General features: G+C 51.1%; 1 protein-coding gene across 4 annotated transcripts in view; it reads left to right on the forward strand.

Annotated features, from left to right (window-relative positions):
• Positions 1 to 18,144, forward strand: part of PUSL1 (pseudouridine synthase like 1) — a 65,700-nt gene that overhangs the window by 41,975 nt on the left and 5,581 nt on the right. For all 4 annotated transcript variants that reach the window (XM_073317094.2, XM_073317096.2, XM_073317097.2 and 1 more), the window contains exon 6: positions 12,966 to 13,020. In XM_073317094.2, the coding sequence (XP_073173195.1) occupies positions 12,966 to 13,020 (55 nt within the window). The remainder of the gene's footprint in view (positions 1 to 12,965; positions 13,021 to 18,144) is intronic.

Consider the following 18,144-nt stretch of genomic DNA (forward strand, 5'->3'; position numbering starts at 1 on the left):
CGGATTTGACAAGGGAGAGGAATGCCTGCTTACCTAATGTCTGGACCAGAATCTCCATCTGGCCGTTTCCCCCGACTCTCGCACCGGCATGGGAACGCCTCTCTGTCTGCTGCTACATGCCTTCCTGACTGTTACAGATGGATTCCCTGTGCACGTCGGTTTCCTGATTTGCTTGCTCTGGCCTTTCCAGCAGCATGTGGACGTTGCGGTGTGGATTGCGGAATGATGAAAAGCATTCTGCAAAGTCGGTGGTGACCATATGACTTTCCCCAGTCAGCTCTGATGAAATCGCATTGTGGGTTTGATCTGGGTATTAGGAGAGGGTTTTTTTCTGTTCCCAGCAGGGAGCATTCCCAGAGTCAGCACTTTCTCTGCAGGCAGTTGAATTGTACCTTGTTTTATACCCCGTATCTCAGGTTGTAGTTATTGCTCTGTTTGTGAGCCATTGTGCATACGTGTATAAGAACCTACACCTAGCGCATCCAAAGGATCCTACAGCTCTTTACAAGCTTAGGAATCACTCATTCAAACTAGGCAGGGATTGCTCAGTGGCAGCCACCTCTGGGGTGGAACATGGCAGCTGTTTAACAGCTCACAGCAGTTTTCCACTTTTAATTTAGGAGTGGAAGTGGTGCTGAACGCGCGCGCTAGCTGACGTGACAGAGTTTAAATAGGAGGAATGTAGGAACTGTGTCTTTTGACTAGGACACTGAGATTAAAAGCTGTTACCAAAAAAACCCAACCACTCCCAACTTCGGTTTCACATCTTCCCTGAAAGATTGCTCCTCCTGCCATCCAGCAGTTTCCAAACACCCGTTTGGGGCACTGGTTCATTGCTGAATCTCTAGGGGGAAAATGCCACCTACTCCCAGACCCACACCAAGGACTGCCACCACAGTGAGCTGGGCTGGTTTAATTTGCAGTTGGCTGCCGACCACTGGCTTTGGATAGACTTTTCACAGCAGCTGCTCTAATGCAAAATGGCATCATTCAGCCCCGCAGGCTAACTGGGTTTGCAGAGAAGAGCCAGTAGCGTTGTGAGATCTGTACCAGAAGTTCTGAATTCCCATCTCCCCACTGGGACTGGTGCTCATCTCCTCGATGAAGGGTAAGTGATGAATCAGGTAGATGTGAAAAGCCCCTTTATTCTTGTTGGATCCTGGAGGAAGATCACTGATGATCCTTGGGTTCTGGACAGGCCTCCTTGTGTCAGTTGGTAACTGCATCCAGTCAGTGGTGCTGATGCGGATGATCAGCCATGTGTCTGAAGAACATAATAGCAACTCTAACTGCAGTAGCTCTCTGCTGCAAGTGCATAGTGCATCATCGCACTGCAAAATACCTGGGGCCTACCCTAGCACGCAGGAAGATCGGCGTTCCCTTTTGCATGACATTCAGCTGCCTGCCTGCAAAACCCCAGTTTAACTGCTGACCAAAACAGGCACTCAAGAGGTTTACATTCCAGATTCTTTGCAGGGCAGCCGGTTTCCTTAATCTGCGTCTGTGGCGTGCGTCTGTCTGAATTTGGGCTTTGTGGATATCAGTGCTGAACTCAGGCCACAAAGTTCCCATCCAGCTTTTCCCAAAACGGGGCGGGGGGTGGGGGCAGATTCACATTGGTCTCTGTGTTGACGCAAGGGATTCAAATGTTTCTGATGTTGCATTAACGGGTATAGAGTGGGGCAGTGGTTAGAGAAAGCAGTGAGGATACAGAGCACTTGGAATACAGCTGTGCCAGCTGTTGCTTGGTGCCAGATGCAGCCATCCCTGGGCAAGATCCCAGTGGAGTCTGGGCAAGGGCTACCAGGGTTGGCTGGGCTGACAGAGTTGCCAGGTAGGGGAGGGGGCAGAAGGTCAGCAAGGCAGAGGCAGGAGAAAAGGTCCGGTTGAAATTGGAAATGTAACCTGGAGAGCGGGTGGCGCCTAGCCCCAGAATTGCCTGGACACGCCGTAAAGCGGATGCTGTCCTGGAGTGGGCATTGCAGGGCGTGGGCGGCTCTGCACCAGAACTGGTGGCCACCCTGCATGTTTAGGTGTTGTGCGCCACGGCACTAGACTTGCAACTTCCAAACCCAGTTATAGCGCCACTAATGGCCTCCCATCTACGCTCCGGATGTTGCCAGGCCAGCGGCCCCGGGTTGTAATGGTCATGGGCCAAACACGCTGTCCTGTGCAAACCCCCTGATGATGCGGCACGTAGTTACAATGCACAGTGGGCCTGGCCAAGCAGCAAGACCAAATCCTGTTAGAACCCAGGGGCCCAGCTCTGTAAGCTCCTGTCCTGGCTGCAGTCCCTCTTGGGTTCAGGGAAGACAGTCACACTTTGCCCAGCTTAATGCCAGAATTGCTTATTCCCCTCTCCCTCATACACTGGTTGCTTTTGTTCCTGTGAATCGCGCTAATTTCCACCCCCTTGTAGCTGCAGTCCAAGATCTATAGTGACGCTACAAACCACTGAGTGCTGTAGCTTTGCCAGAGGCTCAGAGAGAGAGAGAGATGCGGGTCCTGAGAGCTTGGCAAAGCCCTGCTTTCTCTGGGGCGGGGGAAGGAATGGGGAGGGGGGGCAGACAGAGCATGGAACAACCTAATGCCATGAGGTTCCAGTTAGTAATTCATCCCGAAGCCTGGTCAGGTAACGTCTAGCAAATTCGATTAGAAATCACACCCATAAAAAATTCCTTTTAATGATGCTGAACGCTGGGCGGGGATGGAGACGGAGGATGGGGTGTGGGAGGAGGAGGCAGATTTATAGTGAGCTGCAGCTTAGAGGAAAGCAAGGGAGTCTTATCTGCAAATGCCCCAGGGACGCCTGTAGCCAGCATTGCAGAGGGTTGGTTAAGGGGGGAAGAGATTTGTTTTGTCTGCTAGCAGTGCTCCCCCTCCTTCCCCCGGCAATCCAATCTGGCTGGTTTCGAATTCCCTCCTCCCAGCCAAGCACAAAACCCTCCTCGCTGTGGACCCCGTAATGTAATATCCCCACCGAAACCCAGCTCCTCTGCCTTTTCCCAGGACGTGAAATTAAAACCAGAGGCGGGGAACTGTCCCCTGCTTCCAGCACTCACTGTGTCTGGGGTTCTTAGTAAGCAGTGCTGCGGGGTGGGGAGCTTACCGGGATGCTGCCTGTTTCCGGCACCTTGATAATTGTCTCTCCCTTAAAAGACGCTCGCAGCATGAGCAGAGGGATCCACAGAGTGAATCCCCCCAGAGACCAGGAGTTCTCAACCTTTTCCTTTCTGAGGCCCCCCCGCAACATGCTATAAAAACTCCACGGCCCACCTGTGCCATAATAACTGGTTTTCTGTATATAAAAGCTGGGGCCGGCATTAGGGGGTAGCAAGCAAGGAAGTTGCCTGGGGTTCCGTGCCCCAAGGGCCCCTGCAAAGCTACATTGCTCAGGCTTTGGTTTCAGCCCCTGGCGACGGGGCTCAGAGCCCCAGGCGTCAGCCCCATGCGGTGGGGCTTCAGCTTTCTGCCCTGGGCCCTAACAAGTCTAATGCTGACCCTGCTTGGAGGGCCCCCTGAAACCTGCTCGCGGCCCCGCAGGGGGCCCAGGGCCCCTGGTTGAGAACCACGGCCCTAGATCTGGTTAAAAACTGCAAGCCCCCAAGCCAGCAGACAATAATGACTATGTTCAGATTCTACCACCCCAGCTCACCTTGAGGAACACCTAATTGGCGAGTAGCCCATTGGTTAAGTTAAGGTGTCTAGTGCTTAATTAGCTCTTCTAAGTTCCCTCCCTCTTAACAGGAAGGAGCCCAGGTGGCTGGGGGACCAACCCCAACCTGCCAAAGTGCTCTGGAGATGACATGATGAGCAGGACCTCAAATGGCATCTGGGGATACCAGGAGACCAGCCTCTCTCCTGGCATTTCAGCCTGGCGAATGCCAGCTACACGCTGGGAGGAGAGGAGAAAAGCAGCCAACCATAGTGTGTTTGACCCTTTGGGTTTGTGGACTTGCTCTTTGTATGACTGTAGCACCTAGATCCCCGTTGTGCTAGGCACTGGACAAACATAGTGAGACAGTCCCTGCCCTGAATGGTTTGTTATCGAAGGCCCTGATTCACAAAAGCCCTTAAGCACGTTCTTAAATCCCATTGATAAATTAAGCATGTGCTTAAGTTTTCTCCTGAATCAGGGCCAGAATAGACCAGACAGAGAAGAACAGTGCTATCACCCCATTGTACAGCCAGGGAGCAAGGGCACAGAGAGATGAAATGACTTGCCCAAGATCACATAGGAAACCCATGGCAGAGCTGGGCATTAAACCCAGATCACCTAATCAATAGGTCTCAAAGTGTAACTGTAAATGGAGACTTGTCATCAGACAGGGTCTGTTTCCAGTGGAACCCGCAGGGATTGGGTCTTGGCCCTTCGCTATTTAACGTTTTTATCAGTGACCTGGAAGAAAACACATAATCACTGATCAAGTTTGCCAGTGACACAAAAATCGGGGGAGTGGTAAATACTGGGGATGCCGGTTCACTGATACAGCGCAATCTGGATGGTTTGGTAAACTGAGTGCAAGCAAACAAATAACTGTATTAAAACACATAAAGGTATGTGTGGACATCTGAGAACAAAGAATGTCGGCCATACTAACAGGATGGGGCACTGTATCCTGGGAAGCAGGGACTTTGAAAAAGATTTGGGGCTCGTGGTAGATAATCAGCTGAATGTGAGCTGCCAGTGTGACGCAGTGGCCAAAAGAGTTAATGGGATCCTGGGATGCATGAACAGGGGAATCTCCAGTAAGAGCAGAGAGGTGATTTTACTTCTGTATTTGGCACTATTGTGACCGCTGCTGGAATCCTGTGTCCAGTTCTGGTGCCCACAATTCAAGAAGGAGGTTGATAAACTGGAGAGGGCTCAAAGAAGAGCTGCAAGAATGATTAATGGATTAGAAAACCTGCTTTGTAGTGATAGACTCACGGAGCTCAATGCATTTAGTTTAACAAAGAGAAGGGTTACAGGGTGACTTCATTAGTCTACAGGTGCCTACGTGGGGAACAAATACTTCATAACGGGCTCTTCAGTCTAGCAGAGAAAGTAGAACCCAATCCAAGGGCTAGAAGTTGAAGCTAGACAAATTCAGACTGGAAATAGGGCATACATTTGTAACAGTGAGAGCGATTAACCATTAGAACGATTTATCAAGGGCTGTGGTGGATTCTCCATCAGTGACCGTTTTTAAATCAAGGTGGGATGTGTTTCTAAAAGCTCGGCTCTCGGGATTGTTTGGGGGCAGGTCTCTGGCCTGTGCATTGCAGTGGGTCGGGCTGGAGGATCCCGGTGGAAAACCTGAGTCCTGCTCCGGTGCATTAGCCACCAGCCCTTCCTTCGTCGGAACTTGTTCCCCCACCCCTGGGGCAGGCTGCGCGATCGCTGCACGTTAGCTGCCTTGCCAGCTCAGCGATGGCTTGCACTGAGCGCATCTTGTCAGTTCCCCAGCGCTTTTGCCTGGGCTTCCTTTTCCGCCTGCTAAGTGCTTTCTACTTTTAGCCTCTGTCGTTGAGACCTGATCCGTAACAGCATCAGAACACGCATCTCCCCCACATCAGTCCGTGCTCGTCGGCTGAACGTCTGCTGCCCACAACACCGATGTAAGCGCTCCGACCGGCCCTGGGACGATGACTGTCTGGGGCGTATTCCCCCTCTGCCTTGCTAGCCCCAGTGCTGACCGAGCATGTGACATGTGCCCGGAGCCCAGTTTCTCCTGCTGGGACACAGGGATGGAGCCACCCATCAACAGAGGCAAGCTACGGCAGTGGGAGTCGGACTCCTGGGTTCCTCCTGTCTGCTGCTGACGTGCTGGAGCTCATGTGCTGGCTTTGAGCGTATGAATGAGTGATGTCACCCTCTAGTGCTCTCCCCCCCTCCTCCACCGGGGACAGTATTACAGACCTAGTAGGACAAGCTGAGGGAGTTCTCCTTTAGCTCAAGTGTAAGAAGCCCATGGATCTGGAACGTAAAGTCTCCGACTGTCTTTTTGGAAAGAAGGGGAAGAAGTAGAGTTAAATCTGATCTGCTGGGGGCTCCTTAAATTCATTATCTTGGTGATATGATGCCCAGCTAATTATGTTTGAACTGTGGCAGAAGGAACTGCAGTCTTGCAGTGAGCAGCCTGGCTCTGCTTCCAGGTTTACGCTGGCAAATGTTATTTACTAAATGGCTCCAATTCATTAGGTAACGAGATTCTTCATTTGCAATTTCCTGCAGCGCTTGTTTTTGAAGAGTCCTTTGCACTGGGTATTGAGAAGCATAAATGAAATGTAAATGCAACCTGCAGTAAACTAGCAATAGCTGCCTACCTGGTGGTAGTGGAAGCCAGTTCTTGTTTGGGAAGGAGCCTTATCTAGGGGTCAGAGCTGCTTTCCTCATCCTTTCTCTGCCGATAAGCGAAGCCGAATTAGCGACCAGGCCAGACTGAGGGCTGGGTGCCCCTGAGCAGAAGGGAGAATGTGTCACGGGCAGCATTTCTCGACGGGACAGATGGGATTTCGTAGAGCAAAGGCTGAAATGAACGTTACTCAGATCCCGTGGCACTGCCGTTTCCTGTTACCTCCTGGCCAGGCCCTTCCCTCTCCCCAGCCTGTTCAAACGGTTCCCTCCTCCTCTCCGCCCTCCCTTGGCTCTATCCCTGCCCCTCCTTGGAATCCGTCCACTTGCTGCAGTTGGTTGAAAGGTTGGCCATGTTTTTCATCAAAAATGTGACTGCCGATGGAGAGGGAAGGGACAGAAATGCCCCATTTCTCCTTCAGCTCTAGCACTCGCTTCCTGTCTCCAGCATCTGTTGCTTCCCAGCCCCACGAGGCTCTGTGGAATTGTACCTGAATTGCACAGGGACTTAGGAATGGCCAGGGTGAATCAGACAGTCCATCTCATCCTGTATCCTGGCTCAGCGGACAGAACCAGCTGTTTCAGCAGAAAGTGAAGGAAGCCCCCACCCACTAGTGGACAGTTATGGAATAATCCAGTTGACCCCAGCTAAGTAGAGGTTGCCCGGAAGCTGGTGGGGTTTATATCCCAAGGAAGGTGAATATCAACGAAGCGATGTTGCACGTGGAATGGAAGGCCATGTTGGGTGGATCTCCGGTGTTCTCAGACAGTTGCACCATTTCCTAAAGGTGACCTGCAAAGAGTGGGAGAAATGGGTGTGTGCCGTCTTTATTTTTGCTGCTTCCTGGTGAATGAGGAAAGATCTGAAAGGTTTGTGGAAGGAAAAAACCCAACAACCTGGTGTATTTGTTACATTATGAATTCAGTTCTTTCCACTCTGTTTCCCTGAAAGACTCTTTGGATGACTGGGGAACTAGTCACAGACACCAAGCAGTTGAAAACTGATTAAATGGAAAGAGAGGGGGATTTTGATGTTCAAAACTGTTGTTTCAGCAACAACGAATAAATTCAGACACCTGCTAAACAGCTGGGGGAAAAGCTCTCTCGTTAAAGACGCAAACCCCAAGCTAATCATATGGATCCAGTCACTGAACTAATCCATGTTTACTTCTCTAGCTCTTGTTAGAGCGGCCAATGAGATGGAAAGTTGGTGATGCTAATGCTCTAGAAGTTTTCTTTCTTTGTTGGGATTTACATATTTTTTGAAATAAACATTTTCTGTAATAAGCTTGTTTGAAACAAACAGATCTCCCGAGCCAGCCAACGTGCTGACAGTCTCTGGATGACTCTGGGCCGGCTGTCTACAGGGAGGCTACATCCCCAGCTCTCTTGACAGGTAGAAATTCTTTCTCGACATTTGGCTGCGAATGCATTTCATGGTTCAGCAGCTGACCCCGGTTTGGAAGAATGTTAATTTTTGCACCTAGGCTTGTGCACCTGAGCAGTCCTGGAGGGGGCTGCAGAGAAGCAGGAAGGGCTGGCTCCGTCTATCCAAACACATGAAGCAGTGCCGCCTGGAGTACGCACTGTGTGTTCAGTTTATTAAGGAGGGCGATGAGAGCTTCCTCAAAGATGTCTTCTAGGAACTTCGGGCCGGACAGGTGCTCCATCTCGTCCAATATCCTGGTCGTGGTCAGTACCAGTTACATCAAAGATCCAGACCTTGCTATTGGCAATTATGGTCTCTCAGCTGCTCCCAAGGAAAGTCTACTCCCAAACCACACAAGTGCGAGCTTCTGCCCCAGAGCCGGAGGCTTTATCCAGCTCTCGCCATCTTGCATCTCAATTACTGCAACATCCTTTTCTCTGGAATTGACCAATGCAGTCCTGTCGCGCTCAGAGCCTGTCGCTTTGACCGTGTCGCCCCCTCTCTTTGCAACCCTGCATTGGCTTCTCCCTTTTCTAGTGTATCGAAAATATAAGCTGCTTGTCTTCGCTTTCAAGGTCCTTCACGGCCTTTCCCCATCTCTCATTCGCCGTCCCACCACCAGTCAGTCCAGGATCCCAGCCTCCATTGCCCACTTGCTGTCCCCTGTGCTGCCTCTCTTGCTGGAGTGGAGCTCCCTGTGAACATCCACAAAACTAATGAATTATCTTCTTTCAGAACCCTCCTTAAGACCCTCCTTTTCCGCGATGCCTACAAAAAAACTTGACAGGTTAGGTTGCTGGTGTGCTGAGACCACAGCCAGTCACGCTGACCAACACTGTCTCATGGTTTTCTTGCACTCCCCTGTCAGTCTGTATCTACCTTTTTGTCTATTGTTTTATATGTAGATTATAAACCCTGTGGGACATGGGCTGTCGTTTTTTGTTCTGTGTTTGTACAGTGCCTAGCAAAATGGGGTCCTGGTCCATGACTAGGGATCCTAGGTATTGCAATACTGCTCCTACTAATTATCCTGCCAAAACTCTTGTTTGGTGTGTTTTTTAGTATGTACTATTCTAACTCTATCAATGCCTCATACCCATTTAATCCTGCTAAACTTCTTGGCATCGGTGACATCTTGTGGCAGTGAGTTCCACCGGCTAATTATGCATCATGTGGGGGGAAAAAAAATCTTTCCTTTTGATCAGGTTTGAATTGGCCGCTTTTCAAGTTCATTGACTGTCCCCTTGTCCTTGTATCGTCACATACGGGTCATGCTGGTTTCTGATAAATACGCCAAGTCCCATTCGTTATTTTGCATGCTTCGTTCGTGTCCCCTCTTAACGTATCCAACTCACTGCTGCACTAGTTCATTGCTAGCTGCAGAGTAGCCGCCATCCTCGTTTCCCATCCCTGGCTCCGTTCAGGTGAACTTTTGGCCAAGGTCCAAGTGTCAGATCCCCCCCCAAAAAAGGAAGCCGCGCTGGGCTGCCATGGAAAAATTAGCTTCCGGCGGCTGAGTTGGCTTTGGTGGTGTCATTATTAACCATCGACTCTCACCCCCCAATCCCCATTGGGGGGTGGAAAATTGCGCATAAGGACTGCAGTGCCTGCTGTTTAAATAATAGTGCCTCAATTAAGGCCCATTTTGCATCTCCTGGAGAAGAGCAGGTTGTGTGCATCCTCTTGGGAGATGTCTGCTCGGGTTACATCAGCCAAATGATCCTCATGACTCGACTCCCCCCCCCCCCCCTCCTCCTGAACAGAAGCTGCCTAATTACAGCAAATGCCAAAAGCAATCTTCATGTCAGTGGGAGAAGAGGCTGGTTTTGTGTGAATTTAGTGCTTCCGAAAGTAGCAGACGGATTGGCTTGGTGTGGTGGGGAGGTCAGCAGCCCTGGGTAGCTCAGATGCTGGCCAAGTTTCCTCCCCCTAGATGTGCCTGGGTCCAGAACCCTGACCTAAAAATCCTTCCCTTGCCATTCCAGCTGGGAGGTCTCCGCCCAGCTCTTCCAGTGCACTTTGTTCTCAGCCTGTATCCGTCACTGCTGATCCAGTTCTGAATGCTCACAGCTCTGCCCCTGCAGCACCCCCTGCCGTTCCAGGCATCCTGTCTGCGCTTGGCTTGCCCCCATTTAGATTCAGCTCATCGGGGCAGTGCCCTGCCTGGGTATGTGCATCCTGCGTGGCTTTTGATTGGTTAAAGCACAGGTGAGTCTGGTGAGTTTTAACGAGGGGGAGCTAGCAAACTGGGCTATGCAGCCGTTGAGAATTGAATTGGAAATCGCTTGAGGAGGTTGTGGGCCTTTTAAATGGATCAGCTGGGACCACCCGGCAGGTGCAAATAAAAAGTGTTGATTTCCCGCTTGCTTTGGAGCCTCCTCGCCTGTGGGGCAGCACCTGTGTGGAGCAGCTCCAAGCCAGGCTGAGACGCGTCATCCCCACCGAGCAGCCCAGAACCCTCCAGCCCCCTTGGCCAAGGTAATGCATCAGTGTAGAGCCACCCCAGAGCTGTCCAGCCCAGGAATGACAATCCCATAAGTGAACATAAAAACAGCCAGACTGGGTCAGACCAAAGGTCCATGCAGCCCAGTATCCTGTCTTCCAACAGAGGCCAATGCCAGGTGCCTCAAAGGGAATGAACAGAACAGGGAATCATCAAGTGATCCATCCCCTGTCGCCCATTCCCAGCCTCTGGCAAACGGAGGTGAGGGACACCATCCCTGCCCATCCTGGCTAATAGCCATTGATGGACCTATCCTCCATGAACGTATCTAGTTCTTTTTTGAACCCTGTTATGGTCTTGGCCTTCACAACATCCTCTGGCAAGGAGTTCCACAGGTTGACTGTGCATTGTGTGAAGAAATACTTTCTTTTATTTGTTTTAAACCTGTGCTCCTGAAATTGACCACATCTCCCCAGCAACCGGACTACGCTGTAAATACCGAGTCCTGCTGAGAGCGCCTGGCCCTCTCTTCCCCTCTGGCTCTTCCCCTCTGCTTTGTCCTTGAGCATTTTAGGGTCATGCTACTCAGCGAGGGGCAAATTTCAGGCAGTCAGAACATGTTCCACCTGAAATGGCAGGAAAAGAATCTCTTGAAAGAACCCCCAGCACAACATCTGCTTCCTCGAAAGCTACATTAAAATCAGCAACCCTTCTGGGTCTCACAGGCTGGGAAGAAAAGGGGGGGGAGTCTTAGCCCTGATACAGGGAGGCTGCTGTCCTAGGGCAGAGTCAGATGAACGGGGATTCCACCCGTTTCACTGACCAATGGGGCTGCAGCCCCTACTGTGAACAGAGATTCGATTTGCACATGCGTGGCTTAACCTGCCCTTACGCGGTGACCGCTTCTCTGCTGCAGTGTAGCATTGCCTGGCTGTGCCAGGACAGCTGTACCTGTGGCTGGTCACGAACGGCTGAAATCCCCAGTGGAGGCAAGGCCCCAGAAACCGCCACCATGCTGGCAGCAGCCCACGTGAGCCCACTAGTCAATAATTACAATCGACAGTAGGATCCCCTGCAGCTGCCCCGGTCAGGGAATGTCTGCAACCTTTGGCTCATTGGGGATGGTGCAGGTAAATGTGATTTTTCCCTGGACTGCAGCGATGTCCTTATCTGTGCTAGTTACGTGGTCAGTCTGGGGGAGCTGAGAGTGGAAGGGCAGGGTTGAGGCCCATCGGCTTGTTCTGGTCGGGGCCAGAGCTGTGGTTAGTGTTTCAAACAGGTTGAGAATCTGTGGGGCAGTTTAGTGCATCCAGACCAAAAGGAATTAAGGAAAAAATCAGAAAACCAAAACTTCCCTGACGGGAGAGGTTATTAATTGCACTAAAACTGTGATCTGAACCCCTCTTCCCCAGCACCCCCCCCCAACGCCAGCCGAGGGCTATAGGCGTGTTCTACTTGGTAACCAGAAACCCGGTGGGCAGGTCGGGTGAGTGCCATCCAGGGAGCACTGAAACAGGGCCGGTGGTGTTTGATTCTCTCTTCTCCTCCCAAAGGCTTAAGAAGATTGAGTGGAATTGTTCCTCCTTAATCTTCTCTCCTGGAGCCTGTTTTAGTCTTTTGTTCCCACTCACGCTAGTTTAAACTGATTATTTTTTAGGTCACGGAGAGATTTAGGGAGAGGCTGCGGCTCAGTGCTGTCCGGTGGTGGTGGCACAAAAATGAGTTGTCTTCTTGTGCTTGAGTTTTGGTGCCATTGAGAGCGAACAGGTGAATGGCAGAGCAGCGGGGGACCAAAACTTCCCAAGCACACCTCTGCTGATGCCCTGGAATCCTGACCCATAGCATCCCCTGCTGTGCCCCTCCTAGCTCCCCCAGCAGCTCTGCCGACGCTCCTCAGTCCTGACCCACAGCGCCTTTACCGTTCCACGGCTCTGCTGATGCTGCGCTGCTCTGCTCTGCCCAGACCCACCGCACCCCCTGCTACCTCCCAGCTCTGCAGCTGCCCCCCCTTTCCAATCTGTCGCCGGGCAGAGAGAACCTGCCAGATGGGCCGCGTGATGCAGATGCCGAGGGCACAAAGGGAAGGACCATCCTGGCCTCTTCCCGTCCCCACCTGCGTTGGGCTAGCCACAGTGCGACTGACAGAGCTGTGCGTGGGTTGGGTGGAGAACGGCCTGGAGTTGATGCTGCTGTATAAACTACTTATAAGCTCCATGCAAGAAGCAAGCTGGGATGGTGAGGGAGAAAATTGCTTTGGGTATGGTGCAACGCATGTCCCGTGCAGCCCGTGTCCCGTGCAGCCCCGAGCTGCCCTGGCCTCTCTGGTGCCATCTGTCTTAGAAGCAGCATTTCAGCTTCCCCCATAGATCTGCTCTGCCGTTTCCCTGACAAAGGCTGGTGTCTCCTTTGTTTCGGCCAGCGCTGTTTCTCTTACTCCAGGACTGTGAAATTTGCCTGTTTGCCTGTCCCTCGCAGATGTTTACAGCGAGTGGAGGGCTGGGCTGTGCTCACTGCATAACTGACTGTCTGCAAGTTCAGTTTAGTTCCCGCTGGAGAATCTGGGCTCCAGAGGAAGCTGTCACTGTTCTGATGTAAAGAGCCCTCCCTGATCCCCAACACTGAAGTGGAAACTTGGCTTCACACTGATTCGCCTGCCTGCCTGTAATTGACCAGTGATTTATGGTCCCTCCTGGGGCTGCGGGGGGCTGGTTTGAGAGAGACCATTTTTAAAACTGATCTTTTTTTTTTTTTCCTAGGGGGCTGCAGTTTTGGGAGCTAGAATTCAAGAGCAGATCATTCCTCTACAGACAGGTACGGTGTAGTGCCGCAATTGTGATAGTTCTATCCGCCTTTGGCCCCTTTCACCTGAGGATCTCAAAGCACCCCACCAGCACTAAGCAAACTTCCCTCCATCCTTGGGAGGTGTCTTCCCTATTTGACAGATGGGGAAACTGAGGCAAAGAGGTGCCATGACTGCTTCGGCCACGCAGTGAATCCATAGCAGAGCTGGGAATAGAACCTAGCTGTTTTTATTTCTGCGTTTGGGCCAGTACAACCAGAACCTCTAAGTTTGTTCCTAAAATGACTGGAGGTTCCAGGTCATGTGGGTGGGAGTTCTAATTGTCTCCAAACTACCTTGTCTTATCCCTGTGGTGTGAGTGGCTGCAGCCAATAGCCAGGCAGTCTCACTCTGTGTTACGATGCCGAGCGTTGTGAGGACCGTCTGGAGTTTTCTCTTGCGTTTTGGATCATGAAATACTACGTAGAACTATAGAAAGGAGAGATGGAAAAGCTCCATTACTCCATGTACTTCCTCTCCCAGGGAGATTATTCCCTACTGCAGGATTGTTCCCTGCTCTGCCCTGTTCTCTAGTTTTGTCCTGTCTGCTTTGAAATGATTCAGGAGTGGAGTTTTCACCACATATCCCCCCCTCCCAAGAGAGGCTGCTCCGCAGTTTAATGGAGCTCATTGTTCGGAAAGGATTGGCAGTTCTTCGTTGGTGGGTCTTAGCCATGGTCACGTTCTGGCAGCAGCAAGCTGCAGAGAGAGGGCTGGTTGGTCTTTTTTTGGGGGATCAATAAGCAGCTCTTTTGGATTCCGTTCTGGCAGACCAGCTTTGTTTGCATCATGGGCCGAGCAGCTTTTTAGACTCCCTGGCCGTGGGTGCCCAGCGACTGAGCAGTAGTGGGCTCGAAAGGGGGAGACCTTCAGGGTATGGGAAGGACTTAGGCCTGTTCCCGGGAAGGACAATTTAGAGAGAGAGATTGTCTGTCTGTCTCCCTCCCGGTGAGTGTTTTAGGCATTAGACAGGAGGCCCCAGCCTCAGGCAGTGATATTTTGAGCCCCCCACGCTCCCATCTCTGCTCAACTATCTACTGCAGTCTGCTATGTTTCAGAGGAACAGCCGTGTTAGTCTGTATTCGCAAAAAGAAAAGGAGTACTTGTGGCATCTGATGAAACAAAACATCTGATGAAGTGAGCTGTAGCTCACGAAAGCTCATGCTCAAATAAATTGGTTAGTCTCTAAGGTGCCACAAGTACTCCTTTTCTTTTTGCAGTCTGCTATGACAACCTCCCCCATCCCTGCAGAAACCCAGCTCCGCTTTGAACTGTGCGCACCGACCTACCCACAGGCGCAGTCAGGATGCGTTCGACAAAGGAAGCAGGGGTGGGCACCCCAGGAGAACTGTCACGAGGAGTGCAATGTGTTTGCCCCGGGAGGCTGAGGAGGAGGTGATCGGGGCGTGTGGCTATCCCAGATCCCTTGGGGGTAGCCTCCCTTTAAAGCCGGCAGACCTGAAACACTGAGGCATCGAAGTTAGATTCACACCAGGCAGTGACCTCTAGTGGGGAAAATTTAAAATAGTGCCAAGTACTCCTGGTTTTTGTTTTTGTTTTTTAAATAGTGCGTGTCCAGAAGGGTGGTTTCTTCACAGTCAGACCTGGGCTTGTTTTATCCATGCTGAAATGTAGGATCTTAGCAGGTAGAGAAGTAAAAGACCTAGCTGTCTTGAGCAGGGAAGATCCATAAAACAGATCAGTGCTGGGTTGGCCCATCAATCTGAAGGTTTTGAGACCGAACCCAAACCTCTATTTGCTAACAGCACTGGGAGCCGGCTGCTTTGATTGGATTAAGGCATTAGTGGGAAAGTGATGGTGCTTTGTCTTCATCTAGATAACTCCTCGCTCGTTTGACCTGTGTGTGGGTTTAACAAGGACAAACCTGATTAGCTGAGTTTACTCCACTGTAAATGCAACCTCCTGGATAATTGTTTCCTGCTCTTGTACAGTGCTGTGCTTAGGTCCCTGCAGGATTCGCTTTACATTTGTGTCTTCATTTTTCTTGTAAGGGCACAAACAGCCTAATAAAACAAATACAAATGGAACTCAGATGTTAGCCCCAGCCTTCCCTTCTGTGCGGGCAGAACCAATTGCACGTAAGGAAGTGGACTTGCGTTTGCACAACAGCTGTTTGCACAAGTAAGCATGGCAGCTGGGCCTCTGTGTGTTTGATCTGACTCCCTCGGTCTGCGTTCATTGGTTGCTGGTAAAATCAGTTTGGTGCCCAAAATCCGAGGCTCGTGGGAAATCTGGAGAGACCCACGGGAGGTGATGAGATAGCAGTTGGTGGGCCTGTCCTGCAGGAGTAGCATGTTCTGTGGCCCAACTCCAAATGTCAGTGGGACTCCCCGTCCCTGCGATGTGTGACACAAAGGCTGTTGCGAGCATCTGGAAAACTAGACCTGGTGTCTCCCCTGAGCCTGCATGATAACTTTCCTCTCAGCGCCCGGGATACTAGACAGACAATCACAAAGCTCCAGCCGTCTTGAGGAGGGGTCTTGCGGGACCTCACCAAACACAATGCCCAGCTTGAAAGGCTGGTCGCCACTGAGCTGGGTGGAATTACGTGTCCGGGGCTTTTGTGAATTGCAGACTTCTAGGAATGCTTGAGCCGTGAGCACAATGGATGAAGTCCCAATCACGTCAGTGACCCCCACTGAACCGTCTCTCCTGCTGGTTGGCCCTGTTAGAAGCTGGCTGCCTGGTTTTGGAACCTGCTCCCATTCCTCGCCTCTTTCTCCCTTTATTTTCCTGGGGATCTTCAAGCCCTTTGCACATTAAACTTCTCAAGGGCAAATTGACTTGCCTACAGTCATGCCGTGAGCTGACCCCAGATCTCCTGGGTCCAGAACTTCCCCAGCTCTAACCACTAGACAGTGTCTTTGATAGTGACCACAGAACAGCCCTTAACCCTAGAAATGGATCGCTAGCGAGGCTTGTGTGGGGAGTTTAAAGTGACATTTCATGACTGCAGCCTAACAGGAAAGCCACCGTGCAAACATGAAGTATGCAAAGGGCCAGGAGATAAATCTAGTTTCAGAATAAGCTCATCAGTATACGAGGGAGGTGGAGGGCTGGGAGTTGATCATGCAGCCTAGCTAGCAAACTCGGCTGTGTATCCCTCTGACGAGATCAGTTGGTGATCCTGGGAGAGCAGCTAGGCTGCAAAGGTACCAGTTCAGAGGCTGCTAGACTCTGTTCCTGGAAATGCTATCAGCAGAAAGGAGGTTTCCTCAGCCCTCTTCAGAAGGGAGGTGCTGAGTTTTTTCCTGGTGGCAAGAGGGAAGAAGGGTCAGGCAGTAGGTAGCCCTGAAAGCTGGCTTTTGGGATGTGCTTGTGTCCTTTGCTGCTGCCGCATGATGCACTGCATAAAGGGCAGGAAGGAGCCTGGGCTTTTAGTTTTTGTTTCTCCTTTTTTTATTACATTAGCAGTTCAGGTTGTGTCTACTCTGCTTTTCCAAGCTTCTATGGTTGACTGTGGAGCTTAAAGGATTATGGGATCTTAACTCTCAAGAATGTGTACCCAGAGCAGTTGAGAAGAGGTGGGATCTTTTTAGATGAGCTGTGATAGGAGCTCCTAGGACTACTACAATTCAAATACTAAATAATCATAGAATATCAGGGATAGAAGGGACCTCAGGAGGTCATCTAGTCCAACCCCCTGAATCATATAATCATAAACCCCTTTTAACTCAAACGCCTGCCAAACATGTGGGAGAAAAGACATTTTTGTTAAAGTTTAATCATCCACTTGCCCCTTCAGTTAAGGGCTGAGAAAGTCCCAACTCAAGGGTTTTGGCTTCTCCAGCAAAATCAGACTAGATATTCCTGATATTTCTGTTTTTCATTATCGGGTGGCACCATAAAGAAGCTAAATAAATAGGGTGCAAGCATAATTTTATTGCCACTTTTATAGGTCACCAAAAGAAGGAGGATCCCAATGGCTGGAAATTCCTGATGCAAAGTTATTAACTGTGATAGAATTCCAATTTCTCTAGCAGTTTTCATCCCCAAATGCTCCCCTAACTATGTACACACAGTCAGCAGCCCTGTGATCTGCAATGCAGCCACCTCTGGGTTGGCAGGGAGCAGCTAGAGAACACAGTGTGTGACAGTGAGCGGGCAGACACCAGGGCAAACCCTGCTCTTGTGACAGATGTCCTAGGGTCTTTCATAGCCAGACCGGACCTTGGTTTTTAAGGGTTTGTACAAAAATCCTGTACACACTTGGCTACCTGCATTAGAGTTTGTGTGTGAAACTTCCGTTTGTCCTGCTCTGATTCTTGGGGGTGAAGGGAGGCAAGATATTTAAACTCTTCAGCTGAGATGGCTAAGAGAGAGAGCAGAGGCAGTAGCAAGCACAGAAGGCGGGGTGAGGCAGCTTTTCATGGCATGGATACGGGAATCATTTTCCCCTTGAGTCATGCGGGGGAAGGCTGTGGGGGAGCTGATTGGTAGCTGGGGAGGAGACAGCGACACGGCTGAGGACAGGCTGCCAATAATATAAAAGGGAACATGTAACTTTTTAGTGTGCTTTTTGCATAAAAGCAAAATGGAAGTGTCCCCTCCTGTGAGAGGCTGAACAGCGCTCCCCGCAACCTGCAGGGCAGGGACCCTGAGCAAAGGCTAGACAACGTCTAGCATATCTACAGTGCCTTCCATCCCCCCCCAGACCCCTACTGGGCTAGCTTTGCCCTTGGAAAGGCAGCCAGGAGGAGCAAAGGGCCTTCTCCTTGAGAGGTCTGGAGCCCTCGCAGCACCTGCTGACTGTACTGTTCGGATTATGGCCCATGGCCACCCGCTCAGGCTCACATTCTCGTAATGAAGTGTTGGGATAATACTAGGGCCCTGGGCATGTGGAGAGCTCAGCTGCTGACTGGCTCCTTGCACCACCTACTTGTTAATTTCGTCCCTCTCTTATGGCTTGTCTTCTAGACTGTGAGTTCTTTGGGGCAGGGACTGCCATGTCCCACGGCCTGAGGGGAGCCACTCTGCAGTGCTCCCGGCCGGCCGGCCTGCCTGTGGGAGCAGAGCAGAGTGCTTTGGACGGGCCAACCTGGGGCTTTCCGGGGTGCCCACCTTGAGATGCCTTA

The sequence above is a fragment of the Lepidochelys kempii genome, chromosome 18, assembly GCF_965140285.1.
Source record: "Lepidochelys kempii isolate rLepKem1 chromosome 18, rLepKem1.hap1, whole genome shotgun sequence".
NCBI lineage: Eukaryota > Metazoa > Chordata > Testudines > Cheloniidae > Lepidochelys > Lepidochelys kempii.